The sequence below is a fragment of the Balaenoptera ricei genome, chromosome 6 (assembly GCF_028023285.1).
Source record: "Balaenoptera ricei isolate mBalRic1 chromosome 6, mBalRic1.hap2, whole genome shotgun sequence".
Taxonomy (NCBI): domain Eukaryota; kingdom Metazoa; phylum Chordata; class Mammalia; order Artiodactyla; family Balaenopteridae; genus Balaenoptera; species Balaenoptera ricei.
In genome coordinates, this window is record NC_082644.1 from 66,858,838 (window position 1) to 66,885,161 (window position 26,324).

At 37.0% G+C, this 26,324-nt stretch overlaps 1 protein-coding gene across 6 annotated transcripts in view; it reads right to left on the reverse strand.

Moving 5' to 3' along the window:
• Positions 1 to 1,493: 1,493 nt before the first annotated feature.
• The window catches only part of RIC1 (RIC1 homolog, RAB6A GEF complex partner 1), a 133,104-nt gene continuing 108,273 nt past the window's right edge, over positions 1,494 to 26,324 (reverse strand). For 5 of the 6 annotated variants that reach the window (XM_059924775.1, XM_059924776.1, XM_059924774.1 and 2 more), the window contains 14 exons: positions 22,163 to 22,201; positions 21,729 to 21,839; positions 20,790 to 20,879; positions 20,007 to 20,167; positions 18,918 to 19,053; positions 14,374 to 14,490; positions 13,157 to 13,885; positions 11,374 to 11,532; positions 11,155 to 11,291; positions 8,919 to 9,205; positions 7,871 to 8,062; positions 5,298 to 5,475; positions 4,955 to 5,143; positions 1,494 to 4,112 (listed from right to left, as the gene is read on the reverse strand). In XM_059924775.1, coding sequence (XP_059780758.1) covers positions 3,824 to 4,112; positions 4,955 to 5,143; positions 5,298 to 5,475; positions 7,871 to 8,062; positions 8,919 to 9,205; positions 11,155 to 11,291; positions 11,374 to 11,532; positions 13,157 to 13,885; positions 14,374 to 14,490; positions 18,918 to 19,053; positions 20,007 to 20,167; positions 20,790 to 20,879; positions 21,729 to 21,839; positions 22,163 to 22,201 — 2,814 coding nt within the window. In that variant the 3' untranslated portion in view covers positions 1,494 to 3,823. The remainder of the gene's footprint in view (positions 4,113 to 4,954; positions 5,144 to 5,297; positions 5,476 to 7,870; positions 8,063 to 8,918; positions 9,206 to 11,154; positions 11,292 to 11,373; positions 11,533 to 13,156; positions 13,886 to 14,373; positions 14,491 to 18,917; positions 19,054 to 20,006; positions 20,168 to 20,789; positions 20,880 to 21,728; positions 21,840 to 22,162; positions 22,202 to 26,324) is intronic. The other variant, XM_059924779.1, reaches the window with a different exon arrangement.

Consider the following 26,324-nt stretch of genomic DNA (forward strand, 5'->3'; position numbering starts at 1 on the left):
CTACTAAAGAGCAACAGTAATCAAGACGATGTGGTACTGGCATTAAGGAAAGACCCCAGAGATCAATGTAATACAACTGACAGTCTCAGAAATAAACCCACACATTTCTAGTCAATTGATTTTCGACAATTCAAATAGGAAAAAAATCTTTTCAGTGTATGGTGCTGGAACAACTGAATATTCACATACGAAAGAACAAAGTTATAGACCTCTTACTTCATACCATATACAAAAATTAACTCAAAATGGATCAAAGACCTAAATGCAGGTGCTAAAATATAAAACTCTCATTAGAAAACACAGGCATAAATCTTCATAACCTAGGATTAGGCAATGGTTTCTTGGATTTGACACCCAAAAGCTCAAGCAACCAAAGAAAAAGTTGGACTTCACCAAAATGAAAAACTTCTTTGCCTCAAGACAGTATCATAAAAGTGAAAAGCTCTCAGAATGAGAAAATATTTGCAAATCATATCTGATAAGTCTAGTATCCAGAATATATAAAGGTCTCTTGCAAACCAACAATAAAATAAATGACCCATTTGTGAAATGCACAAAGGATGTGAATACATATTTTTCTCCTGAGAGATGTGAATGGCTAATAATCATATGAAAAGACATTATTTAGCCATCAGGGAAATGTAAATCTAAACCATAAGATACCACTTCGTACATAACTTAGATGACTATAACCAAAAATACAGACAATAACATGTGCTGATAGTAGAAACCAGAACCCTCCTCCACTGCTAGTGGAAATGTTAAAAAAAAAAAGGCACAGGCACTTTGTAATACAGTTAGGCATTGCCTCAAAAAAACTAACCAGTTATATGACCCAGCATTTCCACTGCTAGAGAGAACTGAAAACACATGTCCACACAGAAACTTGTACATCAATGTTCATTATTAATGATGGTCAAAAAGTGGAAACCACCCAAATGTCCCTCAACTGATGAATGGATAAACATTTAGTATATCCATAAAACGTATTATTCAGCCTTAAAAAGGAATGAACTACTAATATACAAAGTTGGAAACCTCATGCTAAGTGAAAGCCAGACAGAAAAAGGCACATATTATATAAGTCCATTTATATGAAATGTCCAGAACAGGCAAATTTCAGAGACAGAAAGCAGACTGAGGAAAAGAAAAAGTCAAAATTCCACCTATTATTTTAGTCGCATGTATTAGAGATGACTAGTTTCCTCTGGTATGTGTAATTTTATATCATTTTTTCATTATATTTTGAATATTTTCCATGTCATCAATATGGACCGTCTGTTCCAATTGCCTATTTATTGCCAGGCATCTAGGATGCTGCCAACTCTTGATGCTCCTTTTCTAAATAATTCTGCATACACATTTTAAATCTAAATTTCTAGTTATTTCATAAGGAAAATTCTAAGATAGAATTATATAATGAAAAGAATATTTTTATGACTTTCAATACATATACTTTTTGCTGTTAATTTGAGATGATGAATAAACAAAAGTTCATGTAATGGTTTTATTGCCCTTTACCAAGTAAAAAAATACACATTACAGAAGTAGCAGCAACTTTAATTACAAGCAAAGGTTGACTCTACCCCCAGATGACTTCTTGTTTTGGTATCAGCAAATAATTTAAACTTCAAATAGTTATATTGAATATTTAAATTCATTGGTTAAAATTATGGCTTAAAGAGTCGATATGTGATCCAAACAAGGCAAAATTAAAATATGAACTTAAAAAATTAAAGTATGTAACACATTACCAAAGAGAAATTTTCTGTAAAGTTGCCAATTTTTTTGCCTTGGGGCCACCTATATCTGTTAGTTGAAAAACAAGTAGTTTATACAAGAAAAGTTTCGTTCATGGCGTTAACCACAGGAATACAGTTAACTTATTGGTGCCCTGCTTTAAAGAGTGCAAGATGAACCCAGCAGCACATTAGGATACCTGAAAAGATCATAGCTGTTTACAATGGTAAATCATTTTTATTGACTAAATACTCACACCAAACACAAAAGTAATGCTAGTTCTTCTCCTAATAAGACTAGGACAGGAGAAGAAATTCTTCAGTTTAGTTTCTTGCTGGGCTGCATGTACTCACATGGGAAACATTTTCTATCTTAAAATTCAGGGAAAGGTGGTTTAAAACAAAGGCTTAAATAAACATAGCACCAGAAGGACCAGGTACCAGTAATCACATATTCCACCCATTCAGGAGTTTTTGTATGTGAAATTATTGCACTTGTAATGTGAAAAGTAAGTGATAGTAAATTACCAAACTCAATAATTTAAAACCGTTTGATGAGTTATGAACAAAGCATTTTCAAAATGGTTTTGGGTTTCCCTTCAAAGGAAACCTGGCTAGGACAGCTAAAGCTAGCCATTTACTTTAAAAAGCAAGGATAGAGGACCAAGTTTTATTTCTAAACTGTAATTGCACTATGAGAAGAGAGGCTGTTTTACATAGTGGTATGAATTTGGTCCACATCAAATACACTGTTATTATAAAAATAAGTTCATTTTTGTAAAAAATAACATTGCATTCCTTTGTTCAAATTGCACAGTACAAACAAGCTATCTAAATTAATACTGTTATAAGGTAATTGATGTACATACAGTGGATATGTGTTCAGTCTAAAGCAATTGAGTATGCCGTCATGTTTTCATAATGTATGAAAACTAAAGTTTGTCATTTCTAGAAATACATAAAATATTTAAAAAGTTACAATGAAGAATGCATTCTTTACATACTAATTTTTAGTAGCCGTGATAATACAGGATTCAGCAGTCTATTTACATAGAAGTCCATTTTTATTCAATTTACAAAAGCAATAAATAAGAAACTACATTAATTTGCACAAAACCTGTTTCATTTCATGATCAGTGTGACCATTTCTGTTACCTTATGACCAAGCCAATAAACCTGTCTTCCTCTATGAAGATTGCTTATATTTGGAAAGAAGAGCAAGCCCTGTCTTTGTTCCAAGAGTGAGTATCTATAGCCATGCAGAATCCAGCATAAAACCTTACAAATTATTGTACAAGCCCTAAAAATATGAACAGTGCCTTTGAGTATACTTACACAAGAGTACTCACAAAAAGATAACAATTCTTTGATACAAAATAGTTTAGTGGTATCTAATAGCATAATTGATACGAACTCCTCAGACCTCAGCCCACGCTGACCTAGCAGGAACCAAGCTTGCTAAAAAGCAGGCACACTGACTCACAGGTAAATAGCTTCCATCCATTCAGGACCGGGATTTAACAGGCTAGCAGAAGAGCATGTCTCCTTCATACAGGCACCTCTTATGCTAGGGCAGGCATCTATTCAGAGGCCCAGTTAGGGAGGCCAGTGCTCTCGATCCAAGGGGGCATACAGGTAGCTCGGGTACTTGATGAGCTACAGCAAGCACCTTAGCGTTTGTTTTTAAAAAGCAGTCTGAACACACGCTGAACCAGAAAACATAGGAAGCTGTAAGTAGTGAAAAGTGTTTTGCTCATCTGGGGCAAAACAATCCCTGTGGTTTAAGAGCTACCAACCTTTAAGAATAAAACCAAAATATTCTCATGTACATCTGTACAATATTCTTTATTACTTCCACTGCAGCTTAAAAAATTTTTTATGAAAGATGATTTTTTTGATATCACATTTTTATGGACTCAAAGAGATTTCTTAAAGGAGAAAGAGTTAGTTAAAATTTAGTAATACCTTACCAGAGTCTCTGAGCTGAGTTCTCTCCCTGGTTAAATCATCCAACTAGGTCACAGTGTCCTCAGCTGCATGCTGCTGCTAATTAATACTGCCCGTGGTGACGGCACCCATTGTTGTTAGGACACAGAACAGTCGTAAGTCCCATCCTGAAAAGGTTCCTCCTCCTCTGCTCGGGTTGTGTCCTCCTCTTTCCGGCTGACCAAACTGCTACCTCCGACCTCGCCCTGGGGGATGCTCCCGTGGCCGGAGGAGCTCCTGTTCTCCTCTGCCCGGGGGCTAGTCTGTTCAGGAGTCTTACCCACAGTTATTGGCTGGAAGGCTTCAGGCTGGACCTGCTCTTCTGTTATCTCACTGAGCTTCTGCAGTTGTGGCTTAATGATGTTTAAAAATGGCTTATATCCAGGACTAAGTAGAAGAAAAAGGAAATTAGCTCTCCTCTGCCACATTCAAAAGGCTCCACAGCATGTTATGGATGAATTCCTACCAAGCACTGATACAGTAAGGTCAATGACAGATCGTGGGGAAGGGGAGGAGGCACAGGAGGGTCGGGAGGAAAGGTTTTTTAGGTGCCAAGGCCACCATAGAGGGAGCAGCACATAATGTAAGTGTGAGCATGAAGAGCACAGACTGATACTCTTTATCCAGCAATACGATTAAAAATCACATTCTATAATCTAAGCACCGATAGGATTTTAGACTTGAAAAACAGGACCTTCGGAGAACATTTAACGTGAATGAATCTACCAATTAAGGAAAACTAGACCCAAGTAAGGGAAACCCCAAATCCACACGTAACTGGTGACAAAGGGGTAGAATCCCAGGCTCTTTTAAGTTCATTCACTACTCTTAATTTGGGCTTGTTAGTAATTGCCATGGAATGTTAAATTCACACAGACCTTTAAATTTTTATCTTCTCAAGCAGATGTTTTTAGGTTATTACCTTCAATTCGACAGAACTAAAAATCTCAAGTTCCACCCTAGTTCTGAGATCATTTGTACTGCATCAGTCTTGAGTCAGTGACATGTATTCACTGACCAACACTACCTCAATGGATATTACTCACCTAAACTGGTATAAAATAGTAACTAAAGAAACTAGCCTTTAAAATGAATATACAAAAGGAGATTTTATTTCTAGCAACCTAAAAAATCTCCAAATAAATGAACCAGAACTAAGCCTTAATGTGAAAGGACAGGATTCACCAAAGGACAGTGAAGATAACAAACCTAATGAAACTAGCACTTACCAATCTGTAGAGGCCCATCTGTCCACAGCATGCAGCCCTGTCTTTATGTTCTGTAACATCTCTCCATCTACCTCTGAAGATTGTATAATAACCAAAATCTGGTTGATTACTGAGGATTCTCTGAGAATCAGGCCTATAACAACGCACCAGTCCAGACATCCTGCCTCCATGAAGATGTGTAGCAAATACCTACATATATAAGCAGAAACAAAAATGACTGATGCTAAAAATGATCTACAGATGTACATAAGGGCAATCATTATCGGGAAAGTAGCCTCCGTACCCTAATTGCCCAAATATCCTGAGTAGGCATTCTATGCTTTCAAAATGCTGAGAAACTCACCGAAGCTGAACCTGGGATTTGTGAGGCCCTTTACTTGCCAACTCCATGGAGATGTGCTCTAGGTCTGACTGAGTTAAACTGAGTGTGGAGAAATTTTCATCCACCATTGTCCAGTCTCCGTCCACCATGGAGCTACTTTCAGTCAAGTCTGTGGCTGAACCAATACTGCATTCATCACCTGATGAAGAATTGCCAAAAGTTACAAACTAGCTTCATGTAGAAAATATGTTTTCCTTTCATTATAAATATTAGCTATCTCTCAGATGTTGATTTCTCTTCAGGATTTTGAGACCACAACATTAAATCCACTACTAAAACTCCCATGTTACATTAATAGTAGTAGATATAAAAATAAATCACTAGAGAGGTAACCAGGCATCATGTGCCTTCATACTACCTAAGAAGTAGTCTTGCCCACCTCTGAAAAAAAAAAAAACCTAGCAATAATTTGTCTTTTTTTTGGTTTTTTTTTGGGGGGTTTGGGGGCATGCTTCGTGGCTTGTGGGATTTTAGTTCCCTGACCAGGGATTAAACCTGGGCCCCCTCGGCAGTGAGAGTGCAGAGTCCTAACCACTGGACCACCAGGGAATTCCCGATCACGTTTTTAGATTCAATGACCAATTTATAAGAAATACAGAGGAAACTGTTTAAACCATGAAGATGCAATAACCTAAAATCCACATCATGAGAAAATCCACAGAAGCAAGTTTCTTCAATGAATAAATGGCAAGGGGAAAAAGAGAGATGGGGAGGGGGAACAATCACTAAAAAGAAAATTAAAAAACATAATCACAGTGTGCGAATCTTATTTGGATATTGATTCAAACCATAAAAAAATTATGACATTATAAAACAGTTGGAATTTGACTATTTACTGGATATTTGATGGTATTAAGGAATTACTATTAAATTTTTAGAGAGATGTTAATGGTATGATTATCATTATTTTCAAGAAGAGTCTTCAAAAATATATACTGAAATATTCACAGATAAAATATATCATGTCTTGGATTTAGTTCAATAATACAGGAAGGGGAAAGTGGATAAAACAAATTTGTTCCTGAGTTGGTAATAACTGGAGTGGGGGCTGGGGGGAGGGTGTCCATTATACTATTATTTCTCCTTTTTAAATATGTTTGAAGTGACCTCTTTAAAAAGTTTTCTAAAAAAAAGCAATGATGCCACCTCACGTCCATTAGGATGCTGCTATCAACAAAACCAGCAAATAAGTGTTGGTGAGGATGTGGCAAAACTGGAATCCTTGCCAATGTTGGTAGGAATGTAAAATGGTGCAGCTGCTATGGGAAAAAAATTGAAAATAGAATTACCATATGATCTGGCAATCCTACTTCTGGGTATATACCCAAAAGAATTGAAAGTAGGGTCTCGAAGAGACCTCCAATGTTCACTGTACTCCCACATTCATTACAGCAGTTCACAATAACCAAAAGGTGGAAGCAATGCAAGTGTCCCCTGATGGATGGATAAAATGTGGCATAAACACATAATGGAATATTATTCAGCCTTAAAAAGAAAGGAAAGTTCCATGCATGCTACAACAGGGATGAACTTTGAGAACATTATGCTAAGTGAAAGAAGCCAGACTTTAAAAAGACAAATACACAGAGACAGAAAATAGAATGGTAGTTGCCAGGAGCTGGGGGAGAGAGGGATGGGGAGTATAGAGTTTTGGTTTTGCAAGATGAAAAGAATTAAAAGAGTTCTGCAGGTTGGTTGCACAACAATACAAATGTAGTTAATACCACTGAACTGTACACTTAAAAATGGTTAAGATAGTAAATTTTACATGTATTCTACCAAAATTTAAAAAGAAAGTCATGGCAGCTATATGCCTCTCCACATAGCAGAAGCTCCAGTAACAGTGATGACACACTGAAAATCAAACATCAGATGAATGCCTGGCCATTAAAAAACTCCAGAAAATAAGACCAATTGCTACCTAAGTTCTTACATAAACCTAAACAACATAAATCACTTTAAAACTTCTTCAATCTGTAATGTAACCATTACTATAACTGCAGAAGTTGATACACATTTTTTTGATAAAGGGTCAGACAGTAATATTTTAGGCTTTGAAGGCTAAGAGGCAAAATTAAGGATATCATGCAGGAATTTATAAGAGAAAAAAATTTTTCCATAAATTTGTATCAGTGAAATAAAAAAATAGAAGATAACTGGGTACAATTTTTTATGATACAGGTCTACCTATGAGAAGAATGGAATTCTTTACACACAGATAACATTTTGCTTACTTGAGGTTCAAAGTTAGTGTTTCTGTATCATCAAAGTTGATTACAAAGGTTCATTTATTAGTGCTGAGCTGTAATGAGATTTTACCTATTTCATTTATCTAAAATAAACATGGCAAAGTATAGTCAAGGCCAATATGGCCTTGTTCTAGTAACTATCCACCTCTCCAGCAGATACTAATGGCTAATCCTCAAGGACATATCTTGAAAGAAAAGAGTGAAGGTCTCTCTCTCAAGTGCTATAGCATATAAACTTTCCTCCACAGGAACTGAAGAAGAGCTAGGGTTTAAAATGATATCTACCTTTATTAGACAAAGGTGAAAGGAAGGCGTCTTGCATCTGTGGTCCATGGGACGAGGCCGTGTCTATCTCATGATGTGTGGGGCCGATGTTGCCCAGCCAGCTCTGACTTCGTTGGACATTAGAGATGCCAGCGTCTATCTCAAGGTTCAAAAAAGTGTCAGCTGACTGGGACGTTAACAGCTGCTCTCCCACTGCAAGGTAGGTCCAAAAACAAAAAAAAAAATGGGAATTAAAGGTGCACACACTGCCATTTCCAATTCAGTTCTTTCAGCTTCTCTTCCCTCACCAACCCCAAATACTAAAAGTTCAGAGCTAATTACTGTCCCTACACTGCATCATCCGTCCACTGAACCAGGGATGTGGGACTGTAACAGAATGGAATGACTATATAACGCCACCCAGCAGTCATCTTACATCATCATGTATCTTCCTAGAACTAGGCAAAACTTTATTCTGTTCATCTTTAAATGATTTTCCTTGGTTTTAACATGACATGAAGCTTCCAAATGCCATAATAAAGGTTTTTGTTTGAATTTTCATAAGTGATAATAATTACAACAGTCTCCCTTAAAAGACCTGAACTAAAAAAACTTTTTTCTTTTATCAAAATACAGTTTCACTTTGTCCTCTCCTAATTTAGAAGATGGCCCAAGCTCTCAAGATGCATTTTTACCACTTCTCTGGAATGAGTCCTGTCAGGTAAGTCACAATTTAGCTTATTTTGAGGTCTGTGATTAATAACTCCTTCCTACAAAAAAAATGTGGTAGCTTCTATGTTCAGTCAATGCTCAACTTGTTGATCATCTGATACAATTGGTTGGATTTATAAATTAGACTTCAAGGTCATAAGACCTAGAGACATATGTTCTACTTTATTTACATCCTTAGTCAAATGGTGGATGTTCCAAGTGATGCACAAAAAGTTAGTTTTTATCTGTTCTGACCTTGGAATGAAGACTTCCTTGAATATCAACTAACAGCAAAATGTCTAAACATTTGGAGCAAAATACAATCCTCCCCGTACAAGTAACACAAAACCTACATTACCTGTTCGGTATTTTCCATTTTTGAAAGGAGAACTGAGAGAAGAAGCTGGGATGATGGGAAGTGGCCACAGGAAATCTTTGTGGAGTCTCTTCAGGGCTAACACAAAGTTGTCTACTCGGGCAGCTCGGGTACGTTCCTTGCATAGCCAACTAATTAGTTCAAAGCCCAGCTGGGCTGCAAAGCAGCCGAGATCCTTTAGCCGAACTTCTTCTAAGAGACGCCGGGCATGTCTCCAGAGCATCATATCAATATACATGTTCTCAGCACAGTCACTGTCTTTGCTCCATCTGTAAGTGGGAACACAAGAAAGCTACAGAACAATCTGCACTGGAGGACTTCAAATACTTTTATGAAGTAGCACTGAAAACGCTGACAAGGAGGTAAGACATCTAAGATCTAATTCTGATTGAAGATAAAGTATTAGGGCTTCTCCATGTGATACCACAATCTATGAAACAATACCTGGATCATAGTAGCCTCTTAAAACATATTTGTATAATGAAAACACAGAATAGGAAAAAACAGGAGACTGACAAAGTCAAACCAGGAAGAGGATGGTGGCTGGATAAAGGAAAGAAAGGGAGCAAATAAATGCTGTATTTGAAAAGACCAATGAAAAGAGGGAAGATCAGATCAAAGAAACTATCAAGAGAGAAGCAAAGTGAAATGAAGTCTCTTAATGTGAGTTTTACAGACACAGAAAAACAAAACGGATTTTTAAAAATTAACTGCTAAATATAGTCTATTGTCCCTTATTCACATGAACTGACGTGGTATAACTGGTTTGGTCACTGGGTGACGGGGTGCTTTCAGCAAGAGGCAGTACTGGAGCAGGACTGCCTGGATTCAGATCTTGGCTCTGCCACACATTAGTTGTACGAACATAAAGCAAGTTTATTTTTCTGGGCCTCTGTTTTTCACCTGTGTCATGCGGAACAGTATCTACCCATATGGAGCTGTTGTAAGGACTGAAAGACCTACACATGGAAATGCTTAGAACTGTGCCTAGCACATAGTGAGTGCTTAGTATATATTAGCCAGCACTTTTATTTTTTTATTTTTCATTTTTTTTCCTTTCATGTTAACATTTTATTTAAACCAGTACAAGCACCATGCTTAACAGAAGACTGTCCAAAATAAACATGCAATATGAACTCGCACAGACTGAAACCACAGATAGAAACTGTGTTTTCTTGCTTTTTGGAGTATAGTTCATACACGTGTAATTACTTGAATATTGTTTGAGATCACTAACATGCCAGGGTAGTTCCCATTGATTTAGGTGGTCCAACGTAATCTCATTCAGGAGGCTTGAAACATTAATGGTTTAGTCTTGTGAATTTTAACAGTTTCCTGTCATCGTTTAACAAAATCAACAGCTGGCACAACTTCTGAAGCTGTGGTTTTAGCCAGCACTTTTAAATTCTGGGCATGGCTGAGAAGCTACTGTTTGCCTGGCAACTGTTTACAATCCTCCATGGTTGCATTTAACTTGCTTATAGCCCATGACTGTGTGTGTTTGTGTGCGCGTGCTGGGAATGGGGCTGTATTAATGGCTGTGATAAGAAAAAGCAGTAAAACGTCACAATAAAAAATGTTCAATAAGCTCTCACTATGTGTCAGGCACTGTAGCAAGAATACACACAGAACCAAATAACACAGGAAGGAATACAAGGACCTCACAAACCGGAGGAAATTCTATTTTATAACGTTCAGTATGAGTTCATAGTCACCTCTCAGGAGACAATAACCCATCTATGTGTAATGTAGGTTTCAGGCTCCAGGATACACTTCTTTTTGGCTTCCACTGTTTAATGACTTCTCCACTCAAAAGAGTCACAGGAGAGTCAAGTACATGAGAACTAAATTTTACTTTTTGTCAAGAGGTATAGTTGGAAAGAAGGGTAAAACTGCTGACTGTAAGAAGGCTTTTGAATTATCTGCAGATTTATCTATCTTCCTTTTTATTCTGGTCCTCTATTGTCAGAGGTAATTTAAAGTCAGTGGCATTCAGCATGGGCACACCAAGATCTACTCCAGTACAAAGGGCAGAAACTGTACAAAGAATAAAGAAGTGAACTTTGGAGAAAGAAAAAAGGGAAGCCTTTTGGGAATGTAAAAAGGAACTGCAAGTGGATCAAATAGTTGTTTTCCCAAGATGCAATTTTACAAATACCCTGAAATGCAATGTGTCGCAGAATGCCCTAAAACCAGTAACGGCTCTTCATTCTTTTACCTTTTTCCAGAAGGGCCAGACGGCATACTTAGTGTTTTCTGTAAGCTGAATTTACTAGCAGGAACATTTTCAGCTGACTGGGATAAACTGATGCTTCGATTCCTGAAGAACTCAAATCCACCACTTGAACTGGGTTCCTATGATTACACACCGTACAGTTAGAGGAAGATGTCACGTGGGTGTAATGGCCTAGAGAAGCTGTGCAATTCTGCAACTAACCTGAGCTGTAGGTGTGGATGGAGGCGTCTCAGATTCTCCAGAGCCAATGGCTTTAAGAAATCGAATCATGTGTCGACACAGGTCCCACTTGCTTTGTTCCAGGGCTGTGTTGAACAGGAGGGTGGCATGTTGCCTACTTACCGCTGGGACTTCCATGTTCTAGAAGAACAACCAAGGAAGACAAGAATTCCTTTTATACTACAAATGACTTGGGAAGATATAATCAATTCTTTATCTCCACAGTTCCCTAAGCCCAGAGAAGTAATGCAGCTACAACAATGGGGATAGTTTAACAGTAAAATTAAAAGAAGCATTAAAAAGTACCATACAAGGAAAAGTGAGGCAAATACTCTGCTGGTGTAATATAATTTATGATTTCTTGAACTCCCATTATTGCCAGATATCTTACATAAACCTTACATACATTCTTTCATTTCTCCTAGTGGCTCTCAAAATATGTATATCATTCCCATTTTACAGATGAGGAAACTGAGTTAAATAACTTGTTGAAGATCAACAGAAAAGAATAAAAATTTGTCTCCCTGACTCCAAAAAAGCTCAGGTCTATTTCCTGCGACAGAGAGTTTTCTGAGAATGTGACTAAAAAAAAAATCTTTGCTTTGGGCAATAGTATGTAGTCCTGCTACACAATGAGCATTCTCTGTAATTTTTTCACAAATTTAAACTTGCTGCTTGCCTTGGCCTTCATGGAAAGGTGCCTAACAGGCAAGTTCAACTGTAATTATCATCTGTCAATCCACATCAGCTTAGGAATTCTGATCAAGTTTCTAATTCCATTGCTTGGGAGATCACTGAAAGTCTAAGGAGTGACCTAAAACAAAAAACAGCTGCATTTATTGTTTGTTTTTATGACTCTGTGGCCTTTTAAGAATACCCAAGGAATCACAGAATCTCAGGGCCACCCAGCTTCTGCCTAAACATCCCCTCTGGTTTCAATCAGTTGCCATGAAGCAAATAAACTGACAGGAAAACTGCTTCAGGCAGAATTTCAAACCAGGTTTACGGTTAGCTTCTTTAATCAATGAAAACAACTCTGCAGTAATTTTAAAGAACTTTTAAATGTAACCTACCAAATTCACATCAGACTAATAGGAAAACAAACTATCAAGCCCTTTTGTCAAACGTATAATGAAACAAATTTTCAGGAGTCTCAAAGAACCCATTATTTTGAGAAAAACTGTTTAATTACTGCAGCAGGTTTGGGTCTTCCCTGCTTGCTACGGGGAGCCTAACATAAGGTACTCTATTATAACCCACGTTCTAATCAGAATCCCCTCAGCAATTCCACACTATAAGGAGAGAGATTATTGTGGAGGGCTCAGACAAACCCACTGATATTCAAAATAATTCTTTATTATTATGTTTCTTATATAATATTTCAATAATCTTATGTAATATGTGCATATCATTCTATGTACTATGATACATTATATGTATATACATACATATATGTATATATACGCTTCTTCAGTATTATTCAAAATAATACTGTAAACTCATTAATTTGTTTTAGGCCCATTTATGGACAAACAGGATTAAAAAAAACACAACCCTGCAATGTTACTTTATGATAGTGAAGAAATTTTCTGCCATCATATGGTAAGATTGAGTTCTTCAAAAGGAAAGATAAAAACTGAACAGAAAACATGACTATAATAGTTCTTTAAACACAATCACAGTGCCAACACAGGACATTTGCCTTCCTTTTCCTCTAGGTTTATGCTCAATAATTCTTATACCTTTGTAAGAAGAGAACTGTTACCTGTAAAATAATAAGGTACGAGGCAGCAGTATCCAAATCCTGAGCCATCAAACATTCCTCAAACAAGTCCTTGGGGTTTCCAACGGCTGCAAAAAGGTAATTCCACAGGGCATATTCAGTCTTCCTGGCACAATGAACAACTGTCTGCAGGAAGAGTGGGAACTCGGTGATAAATTTTGCCACAGTGGGAAGCAGAGGGTCGGGAATGGGCTCCCGTGAGGTAGCTTCTTCTTCCAGCACTTCATGGAGCATGAGCTCCAGCACGTGAGGAAAGTAAGGTAACGCGGCACAGGACTGGGCTAAGAGCAAGGCTTGTTCCCCAAGGTTCCTCACCAGCAGCTGACGTAGAATGTGGTGGAGGTAGATCTGAGAGGTTCTCTCCACAACACAGAAAGGGAAGAGCACCTCCAGCTGTTCCCTAGCACTGTTCCGAGTATACAAAGAATCATAGAGTACAGTGTCATTGACAGCACCAAGGACTAATGCATCTTCAAACAGAACAGCCAGGGGGTAGATATTTATGTGGAAAGGCAGCATGATCCGCTGGGACAAGAAGGAATGGGGCTTGCGGTGATCCCTAGGGAAGAGAGGGAGCCAAACTTTCATCCCTGAACCCCCACAGCTCAGCCAGAGGGCCTCCAAAAGGTGACGCTTTTGTTTATTTGCTCGACACGTGGTCCAGACATTTTCAACAGACTGGGCTAGTACAACAGGAGGACAGAATGGCAGCTGGAGAAGGAGAGACAGAGATCAGTTTTTTCCCTATTAAATTTGTAGATTCCTAAGTTTTCCTAGGTACTAGTTTCCCAAGTCTTTCAAAATGATAGTATAAATTTTGGGGAAAATTAGGGGAATTTATTTAGAGTCAGAGTTAATAATAGTACCCTGACTTTCAAAGTATGTGTATTTAAATCTAAAAAAATCCAAAAGAACACCCCCCCACACCCCAAGGAACTTCACCAATTTATCCTGTTTTTCCATTAGAATTTGTAAATAATAATGCCTAAGCAGTAACATCTGGCATACAGAGCATTTTATCATCATTTTAGGACCTTATCTTCCACCCTTCACAGTCTTGTACCCAGAGGCTTAAGACTTATTTTATGTACTTACTCACTTTCCAAATCACAAGATAATACTCTCCTCTTAAATTCTTTTATTCCTTCATCCTTCTCCCATACATTCTTAACGTTTTAAATGACTTGCACTTTACTCACAAGTTTCCTTTGGCTAGGGTTACTGTCCTTCTCCCGGATCTGAGGGCCTGATCTGTCCCTCTGCATCATGATGAGCTGCCCTGCAAGATTTAGCATAATGCTCTCTGCATCACGAGCCTGAAAGAAAAGAAATTGTATTCATAGAAATTAAGAGCTGTGTTTTCAGCATTTCCCCCGCCAATGCACAAGGGTTACAGGTTAAACAAACAACAATATTGAGTGTGCACTATGTACAGGCATTCTGCTAGGCTCTGTGGAAGTACAAGGAGCTGTCTGGCTAGGGTAGAACAAGCTTAACACAATGTAATTAATGACCAATGCAAGTGAACATAAAATGGAAGGCAGAGCTGAATTATCCTCGAAAAACTAAGAGACCTTCAGAAGTTCATAAAAATGAGACATCGCTTCAGTGACCTGGCAGGCACAGCTAGACAGGGTTTAAAGGATGAGGTGGGACTTGAAGGGTGAGGTTAACATACATGGGTGGGAGAAAAAGGGTTGGTACTTTAGTTGAAGAATGCAATATAAACGACATGGAGGTAGGATAAAATAGTTCTACTGGGAAAGTGAGAACAATTTGGCTAAATTAGGGATATTATGAGAATAAATGCTGATGGTAACAGACCTTCAAAGAGGGCTTGGAAAGTCAGGTAAAAATATAGCAGGAAATAAGCCACTATGTATGGTCCTTGAATAAGGGAGTTATTTAAAATTCTGAGTTATTCAGGATGGATTACTGAGGAGAGGAAGATATCACGGGTGGTGACTTCAAGAATGACGGAAATAGTCTGCCTTTTTTTTATTAAGGAAAATTTCAATCAAACCCCAAAGTAGAGAACCTAGTATAATGATTTTCATTGAACGCTATCACCCAGCTTTAAGTTTCAGGAGGACTTTTAAAATGAATCTCAGACATCAAGTCATTTTCACTTGTAAAGAGAAAAAGCATTTTGATTAAAACAAAACAAAACAAAACAAAAGCTTACTTATATTCTAAACATGAAGGGTAGAAAAAGAAAGCTGAATCAAAGATGATTTCAGGGAACTAAATCTAGGTGAGGTGCTAGAGAAGTTGCAGTTGTCACTGATAGAAGTTAGGAGGAGAATACAGTTTAGGGAAGGGAAACTGAAGAGTTTCCTTCTATTGCCCATTTTAAATTAGAAAGAATCTTAAGACTTTCAAGTAAAAACGTTGTGAGAGATGACTGAACGGGAGATGAATACCAGAATCATAACCATAAAGGTAAAGCTGGTAAACTGAAGGAAACAGATGAGTTTTCTGAGGTAAAGTACATGGGAGGCAAAAGAGCAGAGGGCCATTGTCTAAGCTTTTGAAGGCAAGAAGAGGAATAGAGCGTGATGTCACAAACCAAAGAAGGAAAGAGTTTTAAGAAGGAAAGGATGATTATTCAGAAGACATGGATTATGTCCCAGCTTTGACTCTTGCTGGCTGGATGAATTTAAGCTGCTGATATCATTTAGGGTTTGGTCAAGAAAACAACCATCACCCTATGTATTCTACTTGCAAAAAATACTCAGATATATGAAATGCTCTTTTGCACTGCTCTAAGACACAAGGGATTGTGTATAAAGAAATGGCAAAAGGGTACAGAATACTCACAGATTTTGTTATTCTTTTTTGCTTTAGATCATATCCAGGTAGGTAGTAAGCATGATATGAACTGCTGTTAATTTACAAAGTAGGAATTTTAAAAATAAACCCTACAAAATCTCCAAGCAACTGTCACAAAACTCAAGAATTTTATTTGGAAAGAAATCTTCATTTCCCCACTTAGCACATAATGACATGAAAACTAAAAATTGAACATCTGTCCCTAACACACGAGAAAAAGCAAATAACTTGGAGGTAAGAGAAGGAAAAATGGAATTTAAAAGCTATGTGGGAATTATAAGCGCTAGAGAGTAGAGGAAAAAGGAAAATGAATATGCAATGCCAAGAATCAAACAGTATGACTGTTTGGGGACTGGCATAGGGACAAACTCCTCAAACACTTCAAAAGACCTAAAGAGCATTTACTGAAGTTCACTAAAATCTGATTAATGTTCATAATGACCACTTTTAAGTTTTAAGATGGTAAATTCACCACTACATTTTATACTACTTCATTTTTTAAAAAAGCAAAATTCTTTTTTTTCCTTCAGCTCTACATGCAGTCAACATTTTCTACTGATAATATTACAATATGTAAGAACAGGTGACCAAGACAGCCCTCTCAGGCAACTTTAATGAACTTCTCAGACACTGACTGTAACATACAAGCAGGGACTACATGTATCCTCAAAATCCTAAATTTGAAGGAACCCAACATACCATCTCTTACCCTAAAAAAATCCCTGGTAGATAATTCTCATTGGGAGCTTCAGAGACAAGGTGCTCACCTCTCTCCTGAGTGAAGGCCACCTTACTGTTGAACAGTTCTTACTGCTAGTTTTTTGTTGTTAAATCAAGACTTGCTTTGCTTTAAATCTTGGTCTTCCCTCTGTGCAAGATGTAATCAGTCTATTTCCTATTATATTTCAACTTACTTCTTAATCTGCTCTTTACCGAGTTAGGTATCTCCTCTTTGTAAAGGGCCCTCTTAAAATGGGGCACCCAGTATTACTGATGCCACTGATTGCCTACTATATCTAGGATATACAAAGAGTCCTCCTTTTTTTTCTAATATGACTTCAAACATGATCAAAAGTATGTAAAATGTACAACAAACAGCCCCCCCTTATTCCCATCATCCAGATTCACAATTATCAAGGTTTGCTCCACCTATCCCTCTTTTCTTTTTATTTATTTTGCCAAAGCATTTTAAAAGAAGATACCATGCCATTTTACCCCTATACATTTAATAGGCATCTCTAAAATATATGGATATTTGCTTATATAATCACAACGCCAATATCACATCTAAATGTAATAAAACTTACAACTATTCCTTAGTTCACATTTAAATATTGCAAATTGTTTTAACAGTGTCTTTTTATATATAGCCTATTTGAATCAAGATACAAATGAACTTACACATGCATTTTGTTGTTATAGCTCTAAAGTCTTATTTAGAAGAATCTTTTCTTTTTTCCCCCACATTATTGACCTGCAGCTTTCCTATAGAATATTATTAAACTAAACCTCTTTCCCTGTATTTTCTGTGAATAGAAGATGACTCTAGAAGCTTGATTCAGATCAGGCTCAATGTTTTTGCTAGTAATTCTTCACATGAACTTCAGGTTGCTTCACCCCAGGAAGCATGCCACATCTGATTCTCCCACTTTTAGTGATGCTAAAATTGATTAATAAGGCTTGGGCATGACAACTTGATACCTTCATTGTAAAGTTCCCATCAACCTTTCACTGGTTTCATCCAATGATCACTGCCTGAATCACTCATTTCTTCACGGGCTGCAAAATGGTGATTCTTAAATTCTTACATTCCTTCTGTATCTTTTAGCTAGAGTTCTTCTGTAAAAGATAACTTCCTCTTATCAACTAGGACTATCTTGTTACATGAAATAGAGCTTGCAGAGAAAAATGGGACCTGTATTTTAAAGGCACTCAGTGGAAGTGCCTTAAAAGGAAGTAAAAGACAGACTGGGCAGACAGGGATGACAAATAAATCCACCCAGAACTTTCCTTTGAAAATGGGTTCCACATCGACATGAAGTGTGGAAACCAGTGGTATAATGGAAGGAGGCTTGGAATAGAAAGTTATAATACCTGGGTCCTGGTGACACTGCTACCTACACAGCTACTTCAACCAGAAGCTATGGGATTATCCCTTCTCTTTGCTCATAATTAACTAATCATGGAGTCCTCTATATGTCATATTCCTTCCATTTCTTTCCATCTTCTTTTCCCTACCCAAGTTCGGGCCACAGACACCATTCACCTAGGTCATTACAATGGCCTTTCAGCTGCTCTCCCTACATCCAGTTCTGTCCCACTCTGTTTCATTTTCCTCCTTTGTAATGTTTTTTCTAACATTATAAAGCTTAGATCTAATAACATCCAGCTTAAAACGCTTTAGACTTTAAGACAAACTCCAAAGTCCGTATTATCAATAAGACTCTCATCTTCTCATACTCTATGTTCCAGTCACTCTGAAATTTCTTCCAATTCCCTGACTGCGTCATGTTTTCTCTTATCTATGGGCCTTTGAATACCGTTCCCTCTGCCTGAAATTCCCCTTCTTTACTTAGACAACCGCCACTTGTTCTTCAGGTTTCAATTTAAATGATATAGAAATCTTCTGTGATTGCTTAGACTACTCCAGGTTTTTGTTATACACAGTAAGCTATATTACATTTTGGTACACACATCACAACTGTAATTAATGATGTATGTAATTATTTCTTTATAGTATGAGCAGAAACCATGTTTGTTTAGTTTGCCACTGTAACCCAGCATCTTCATGCAAGGCAAATTCTAGACATTTAGTATGTATTTGCTGAACAAATAAACAGTTCCTAACATCAAATTAAAACACAAAAGACTGAAATGAAAACTCTAAAGAGCTCTGATAATAGAATGGTACCTGCTGTGGCATTTTCAAGGTGATTCCATTCTCTGTACTCACTGATGTCAGAGTGACAGATACTACCAGGAAGGGGTGAGGAATGTAGCGTGACATGGAGACTTCCTGAAGAACTTGAATACCAGCAGTATTTGGACTGCAAAAAAGAGAAAGAAACCCATACACCTCAACAACAATGCTAACGAGGTTTTTTTCCTTTTCCACTACCAGTAGTATGAGATTTTATGTTTATGGGCCCAAATGCCTTCTACCTATCATTTTCTCCTCCCCAAGTATCCTTTAAGCAGCAGACCAACAAGGTTGTGGCACCCAAGAACACATCTGGAAATGAGGGAGGGAAAAAAAAGGAGTAAGATGTAGAAAGGAAGAAATAAACTGGGAAGAAGCTACAGGAATAGCTTAGTCAGTTGAGAAATAGTTGGTTGAGAAAGACATGCATTCTGAGGCTACTAGATTTGTTAATTTTTATTTTTATATTACTCCTCAATTATAAGCTACTTAAAGCAAATATGCACTTCATAGCTGTTTAAAAAAAGAAACAAAAACCATTTGAGAACAAAATAAAACTCAAGAAGAATGGTCTAAATGCTGCAAGCCAGCCAGATGCCAAGAATATAGGCAACACACAGCTCCAACAGGTCTGACAGTTTTTCCTTTCCCAGACTACAGCCATGTAGCTCAGTGAAAACATTAATGAGTCTTCCAAGGTCATGCTTCCTAAGACCTTAAAGCTGTAAACTCCTACAAATTTCCCCAAGTTTCTAGAACACCAGGATAGTTAGTAACCACTCGTTTTCAAGATTGTGAAAAAAAATTAGTATTTAAAGCTTTACCCCATCCCGAACTAGATTTTTTTCAAATGAGTCCAGTAAGATTAGCTGAAGAAGTTGGTACAGGCTCTTTATTTATTTTGGTAGCTAAAAAATAACTACTATACGAATATCACTAATTAAAATTCCTTGCTTTTTTAACTCCTAAAACAAAGGAAACTAAATATAAAATTAGAATAACTGTTTTGAGAAATAAAAACTACAGAGGAAACATGATAAATAGGAGCAAAAAGTGACCTGTCATATGTTATATACTTACCCATCAGGTTTTCTTTCAATACTGTAAAGGCATATTGAACAGTCGGCTCTAAATACTATTACCATGTCCCGGAAGACACTAAGCAGTAATGTTTCTGCTTGTGTTTTGGTGACATGAGCAAAAGCATTGTCCAGATTTGACGTTCTCAAGTATACTCTGAGCTTTAGAAAACAAAAATAAAGAAAACTGTAAAAACAAGATACCTACCATGGATGACTAAATACTTTAGACATGCTGTTTTTTTATCTACTGACTTTTTTCAAGTAAGAGGAGTTAAAGACTAATCTGAGCATTAATAACAAATGGATGTTTATATTTTGACAGGGTAGGCTCATTCTACAAATAACTAAAAGATGACGTGATCAAAATTGTGATGTACTATTATGAGATACTCCTTTTAGACCTGCACATTTAGACCTGATACAAGGAGATCAGTAGTTTCTCAAAAAATAAATATAGAAATCAAAAAGTTAATAAATCTCTAAGGACAGCCATCTTTATAAACTTCTCAACTTTTAACTATTTTTTATTATTTACAAACTTTATAGAGAATGTCTAATGGCTAAAATCCTTAGAAAAAGTTATCACAGAAGTCCTGATTATCCCTTTAAATTTTTAAGTAACCTGAAATGAAAATCCCATTTGTTAAAAATGCCAAATTCTTGATTAAAAAGTAAAACGTTTTGTTCATTTTCAATAGGTTATTTTTTATATAAAACCAAACTGTGCTTAATATATTTAAAAGGTAAAAATCTTGTTATTTCTGAGAAAACAAAAACATACCTCTTCTTGACGATCACTTATGTTATAGCATGCAAGGACAATAAAATCATTCCACCAGGCTAAGCCACCTGTCACAATCATATTTTGCTCCTTAAAAGAAAATATAAAAAACATATTTACATTTATTCCTGCCAGTTACAGACTTGGAAAATATTCCTAATCAGACAATGAAAGCTCTAATTATTTCTGCTCTACTCTCTTCCCGCCCCACTCAACAGTTAAGTATTACTCTAGGGCCTTTATTAATAATGATTCACATCCTATTTTGAAAGAAATAAATATTTCTGTAAGACATAAAATACATCATTCAAAATAACTGGGTACCATGTAGCATCATTATTACACATTCAACAGACCTTGGTTTAAATTCTGGCTTTATCATTTATCAGCTGCTTGACTCTGAATCCTAGTTTCTCTTTTATAAAATGGTGAGTAACAATAGTGCTCTCATTGGGTTGTTATGAAGAACAATGAGATAACATATGTGGAAGTGCCCGGTACACAGTAGGCACCTATTAAATGTTAACTTCCTTCTTTTCCTCCTATTTGATTCTTGCAAAATCCAACTGCATATGTTTGTATGCTACCCAAATATTTATGTCATACACAGACAAGCAGAGAATGATCTCAAATTTTGTGGAGATTTATTCCGATCATATCTGATGAACTTTACCTGGAATGTAAGAGTAAATCCTCAAGTTACAGGATTATAGTGTCTGATCTTAACAAGAATTAAAAACAAACCAACTATCTCAATACAAAATCTTTTATCAAATATCAAGTACTTTATCAGAACTGACCCTTAGATATAATCCACTGTCATTTTTTAATATTTGATTTTACTTTTTAATAAGTAAACAGTGGTTTACTTTATACTTATTTCATATTGTAGTTCTCTCATACTTTGAGAAATAGGTTTTTAATTTCAAAAAGACTAACCTGGGTAATGTTTCCAAAAAGCTTCCATTTTTTGGTGAGTAGAGAGTAATGTGCAAAACCAAACTTGCCAACCACAGCAATATTCTGTCCGAGCTTATCAATAGCTGAAAACTGATTAAAAAAAAAAAAAATTAAGAGCTCTTTCTTGAGTTTTTTAATTAGGCGTAAAGAGCTGAGGATTATGTCAGGCAAGCAGACTATTAATAAACATTTGCTAAGAGAATTAAATGTAAAATGCTAAATTCAAAAATCTTAGTATTTATACATGTTACATTTGACCAAATTATAGATTTACACTAACAATGTACAAGGAAGCAAGTACTGGAATTTTACTTTTATCAATGCACCCACTGAAAGGCTCAATTCCCAGAATACCTCTTACAGCAAATGCTATCCAATGAAAGTCAACACCAACAAAGTAACAAATAACTCACCCGTATAGGCCAATTGCTCTCTAGATAGGTGCTGGAAATCTATAGAAAATAACACATCAGTTTGGTAAGGCTTCTGAAATGTATTTAAAAGTAAAGCACGTAAAAGCATTAACATCATAATATGAGATTAATTTTCCTGTAATGTTTAAAATGCTCCCAAATAAGGCTTCCCTGGTGGCGCAGTGGTTAAGAATCCGCCTGCCAATGCAGGGGACACAGGTTTGAGCCCTGGTCCGGGAAGATCCCACATGCCGCGGAGCAACTAAGCCCGTGCGCCACAACTACTGAGCCTGCGCTCTAGGGCCTGCGAGACACAACTACTGAGCCCGCATGCTGCAATTACTGAAGGCCACGCGCCTAGAGCCTGTGCTCCACAACAAGAGAAGCCAACGCAATGAGAAGCCCGCGCACCGCAACGAAGAGTAGCCCCTGCTCGCCGCAACTAGTGAAAGTCCGCACGCAGCAACGAAGACCCAACACAGCCAAAAATAAATGTTTTTTAAAAAGTGCTCCCAGGGCTTCCCTGGTGGCGCAGTGGTTGAGAATCTGCCTGCTAATGCAGGGGACACGGGTTCGAGCCCTGGTCTGGAAAGATCCCACATGCCGCGGAGCAACTAGGCCCACGAGCCACAACTACTGAGCCTGCGCGTCTGTGGAGCCTGTGCTCCGCAACAAGAGAGGCCGTGATAGTGAGAGGCCCGCGCACCGCGATGAAGAGTGGCCCCTGCTCGCCTCAACTAGAGAAAGCCCTCGCACAGAAACGAAGACCCAACACAGCCAAAAATAAATATAAAAATAAATAAATTAAAAAAAAAAAAAAGTGCTCCCAAATAATGAGTATTATTACCAGCGGCCAATATTTCACAACTCCTGTCTTAACCATTTCATTATATGTTTCTAGACATCAGGCATTCCTCTTTTTTCTCTACACTGTTTTTGTTTGTTTTAAATTAAATATTGAACACTCAATAAATATAGAATGACAAGAGATATTTAGAGAAGCATCTACTAAGGCAGCCAAGAATTGTGTAGATGAACAGTTTGGGTTCGCTGATATGAACCATCCCAAAAAACCCTTATCTAATAAAATCAGAGCCTCAGCAAGAGTTTTGTTTATGTTTTTTTAGTGGAAATCTCTTTTATTTTTACATTTTTCTGATAAAAAAGCAATGCATGCTTATAAAATTTAAACAATATAAAAGTGCACAAAATACAAAGTGAAATTCTTCTGTTATATCATTGCTATCTCTAAACAAACAGCCATATGAGTGTGTATAAGCTACTGCTTTTTACTGGGGTGTTCAACTTATTCACCTACAAGTACTTTTAATATATTACAGATATTAACTCTTTATCTGCAACATAAGCAATAAATATATCTTTCCATGTCGTCTGTCTTACATCTTTGTACACAGTGTCTTTGTGTCACTCTGAGAATTTTAAACTTAAAAAATCCTCTGTGAGGTATCAATGTAGATTAAGTCTAGCTTTACTGAGACTGTGATCTCTCTATTAGCCTGCTGAGTAAATAGTTTTCATGAGCACATGGTGAATGCAGTGTGAAAATTAACAGAACAACAGAACAAAGGAAAAATCTTCTGTTCCTGGAATAAGAGAACCTTCAATTTAATTTAGTTTCCGTTTACTCAAAGAAAAATGATTACATATTTAAAAAGAGAAAGCCAAATTAAAAAGCCAAGTAAATGCAATCAAATCCAGTAAGATTCTTTGCGTAATGTGAAGACAAAGCAAAAATCAAGTAAAAATAATATGGTGAAAACATCTGTATTAACCTTGATAAAATTTATTCATAAAACTATTTTTGTTAGACTTCACTTATTATCCAGTAAGTCAACCTAAAATCTAAGTAAATTAATAGCTTTTAGTACATTAGGAAGTTCTTAACCCCAGTGCTGGTTTGTGGAAGCCTACCTTACAGAATTAAAAATAACTGTGTCAGGATAGATACGCTTGAAGAATGCTTAACTTGTATCTTAACAGATATGCTGTACCATTCAGGCCAACCAGTAAAATTTGCTATGATGGGTGGAATTAGTTCAGAATAATGATAATCTGAGGTAATAATCAGGTGGCGAAGTAAAATTTGAAAGTAGTTTTGTAGGAGGCTGTAAGTGAAATTCTTTTTTTGGATGAAGAAAATAAAAACAGTCACTTGAAGAAGGATGTTCCTGGAGCACAACTGAGCTAGCCATCCATGACACTGAACACCCCGCCCCCCACTTTCCCCAAACCTTGGTGTTTCATAAGTATTTGTGAGATGTGTGGGCAGGTAAAGTGGGAAGTGAGATCTCACTGGCAAAGTGGACTCCAACATGAAGAGTTTCTAATCATGGGAACCAAGGTTAACTTATCATAACGATCACATTCTGATGACCATCTCTAGGAGAAAACAAATTCTTTTACCCTCCAAAAGTATATGAGATGCCACAAATGGCAAATGGTTTACTTTCAAAACTTAAAATGAAGCTTTCTTTCTCATATGGTTTTGTGTCTTGAAGATGCTATGAAATAAGAACAAAAACTTGTATTTGCCCCAGGAGATCTATACGTTACCTGAACTTTGAGTTCCACCCCTAATACTGAGAACAGGAAATGGCAGAAGTAAGAAAAGAGGCGGCTAATGAATAATGAAGAAACTCGGGTTAGGAATGCATAGTCAGGGCACAAAAGTCATGTCATACCACTGGGAAACTCAGTGCTAAGGTACAGAATCTCTACTCTTAACATCTTAGGATTTTTCAGTCTCTCGGAGAACCTAAATCTACCTTTTTTCCCTTAAAGTCATTCTGCTAAAACCATGTCTCCTACCTAGACTACTTTCTTCTGTAACTGGTGAGACTGTGAGGGCCATCAACCTAGGAGATATGATCTGTGCCAAATACCTAGAACATTTGATACACATTGTAGAAATGAGAGCAAATCGTTTATAAATGAAATAGCCTTTACAATCCTCTTTGTTGACCTCCCTAACATAGTGCCTGATACATTACCCTGCTTCCGACAAGTATGTATTTGTGTTATTTTTGTTAAAGGAGAAAACATAGTTAACACAGGATCTTCTGACCAGGAAACTAACGAGTGTAAGGTAGAAGGCTTAAACAAACAAACAAAAAAATCCAGTAGTCTAGATGAGGAACAGACAGAGCAGCAGAATTAGCTGGAGTTCATGTGATGAACTCTAAGCTGTACAAGAAGCATACAAAGTATAAACCACGCAAACAAAGCCATTGTGATGGAGGGTGCGGGCACTTATCCTACACAAGAGCATATGTTGAAGGGGGAATTAAACAGGCACCCATGTTTCTTCAGGGAATACTTACTAATGGCTAAAATGTCTGGAAGTTAAAAGCATTAACATTATATGGACACTGTAAACCACACTACCAAACGAACACCACCACAATGCTGCATTGACTCTTGTGGCTGGAGTGCCAGCAAACAAAGCATAGGTCAACTCCAAGTAAAAAGAATGTCAAATAGGCACATTCTAAGTTTTAGATCAAGGTCAGCAGTATATTATATGCTTCAACATTTAGTACCTAGGTTTTAAAACAGGTTTGATTATTACTTTAATTTATATCATGGTAAGGACAGAGTCTGCCACTATTCTGCTGTGTGACCTCGGGCAAGTAACCTAACTTCCCTGAACCTCAATTTCCTCATGTATAAAACCTAGTTGGACTACATGATTGCTAAGGTCCTTCAGGCTCTAAAAATTCTATGAGTCCATTATAACTTAATTTGGGGGGAGTACAACTCTAGCATTATTTTTATTAGTTTTAAGGAAACTGAAAAAATTACGTAAAGCTAGAGTTAAACAAGTTTATCTTTCTAAATATTTTAGATACCTAAAGAACAGGATGACAGAAGAATCTTGCTAGTATCTACTTTGCCTGAAGTTGTAAAATCAGTGTTATATGCTTCTAATATGGGATACTTCATAGATGGCTACGAACCACAGAATCATTGAATTTTTGAGCTGGAAGGAAATTCAATTTTTGTTATTGCCTGATGGATTTTTGAGTTCCAGACCTACCTTCTTTGATCCTCTGCTCTACTTGGCTCTCTGGCAACACAGACCTGGCTAGGCAGAACTGGCATTGATGCTAGGTCAGTGTAGAATGAATAGTTCAAAGTATGG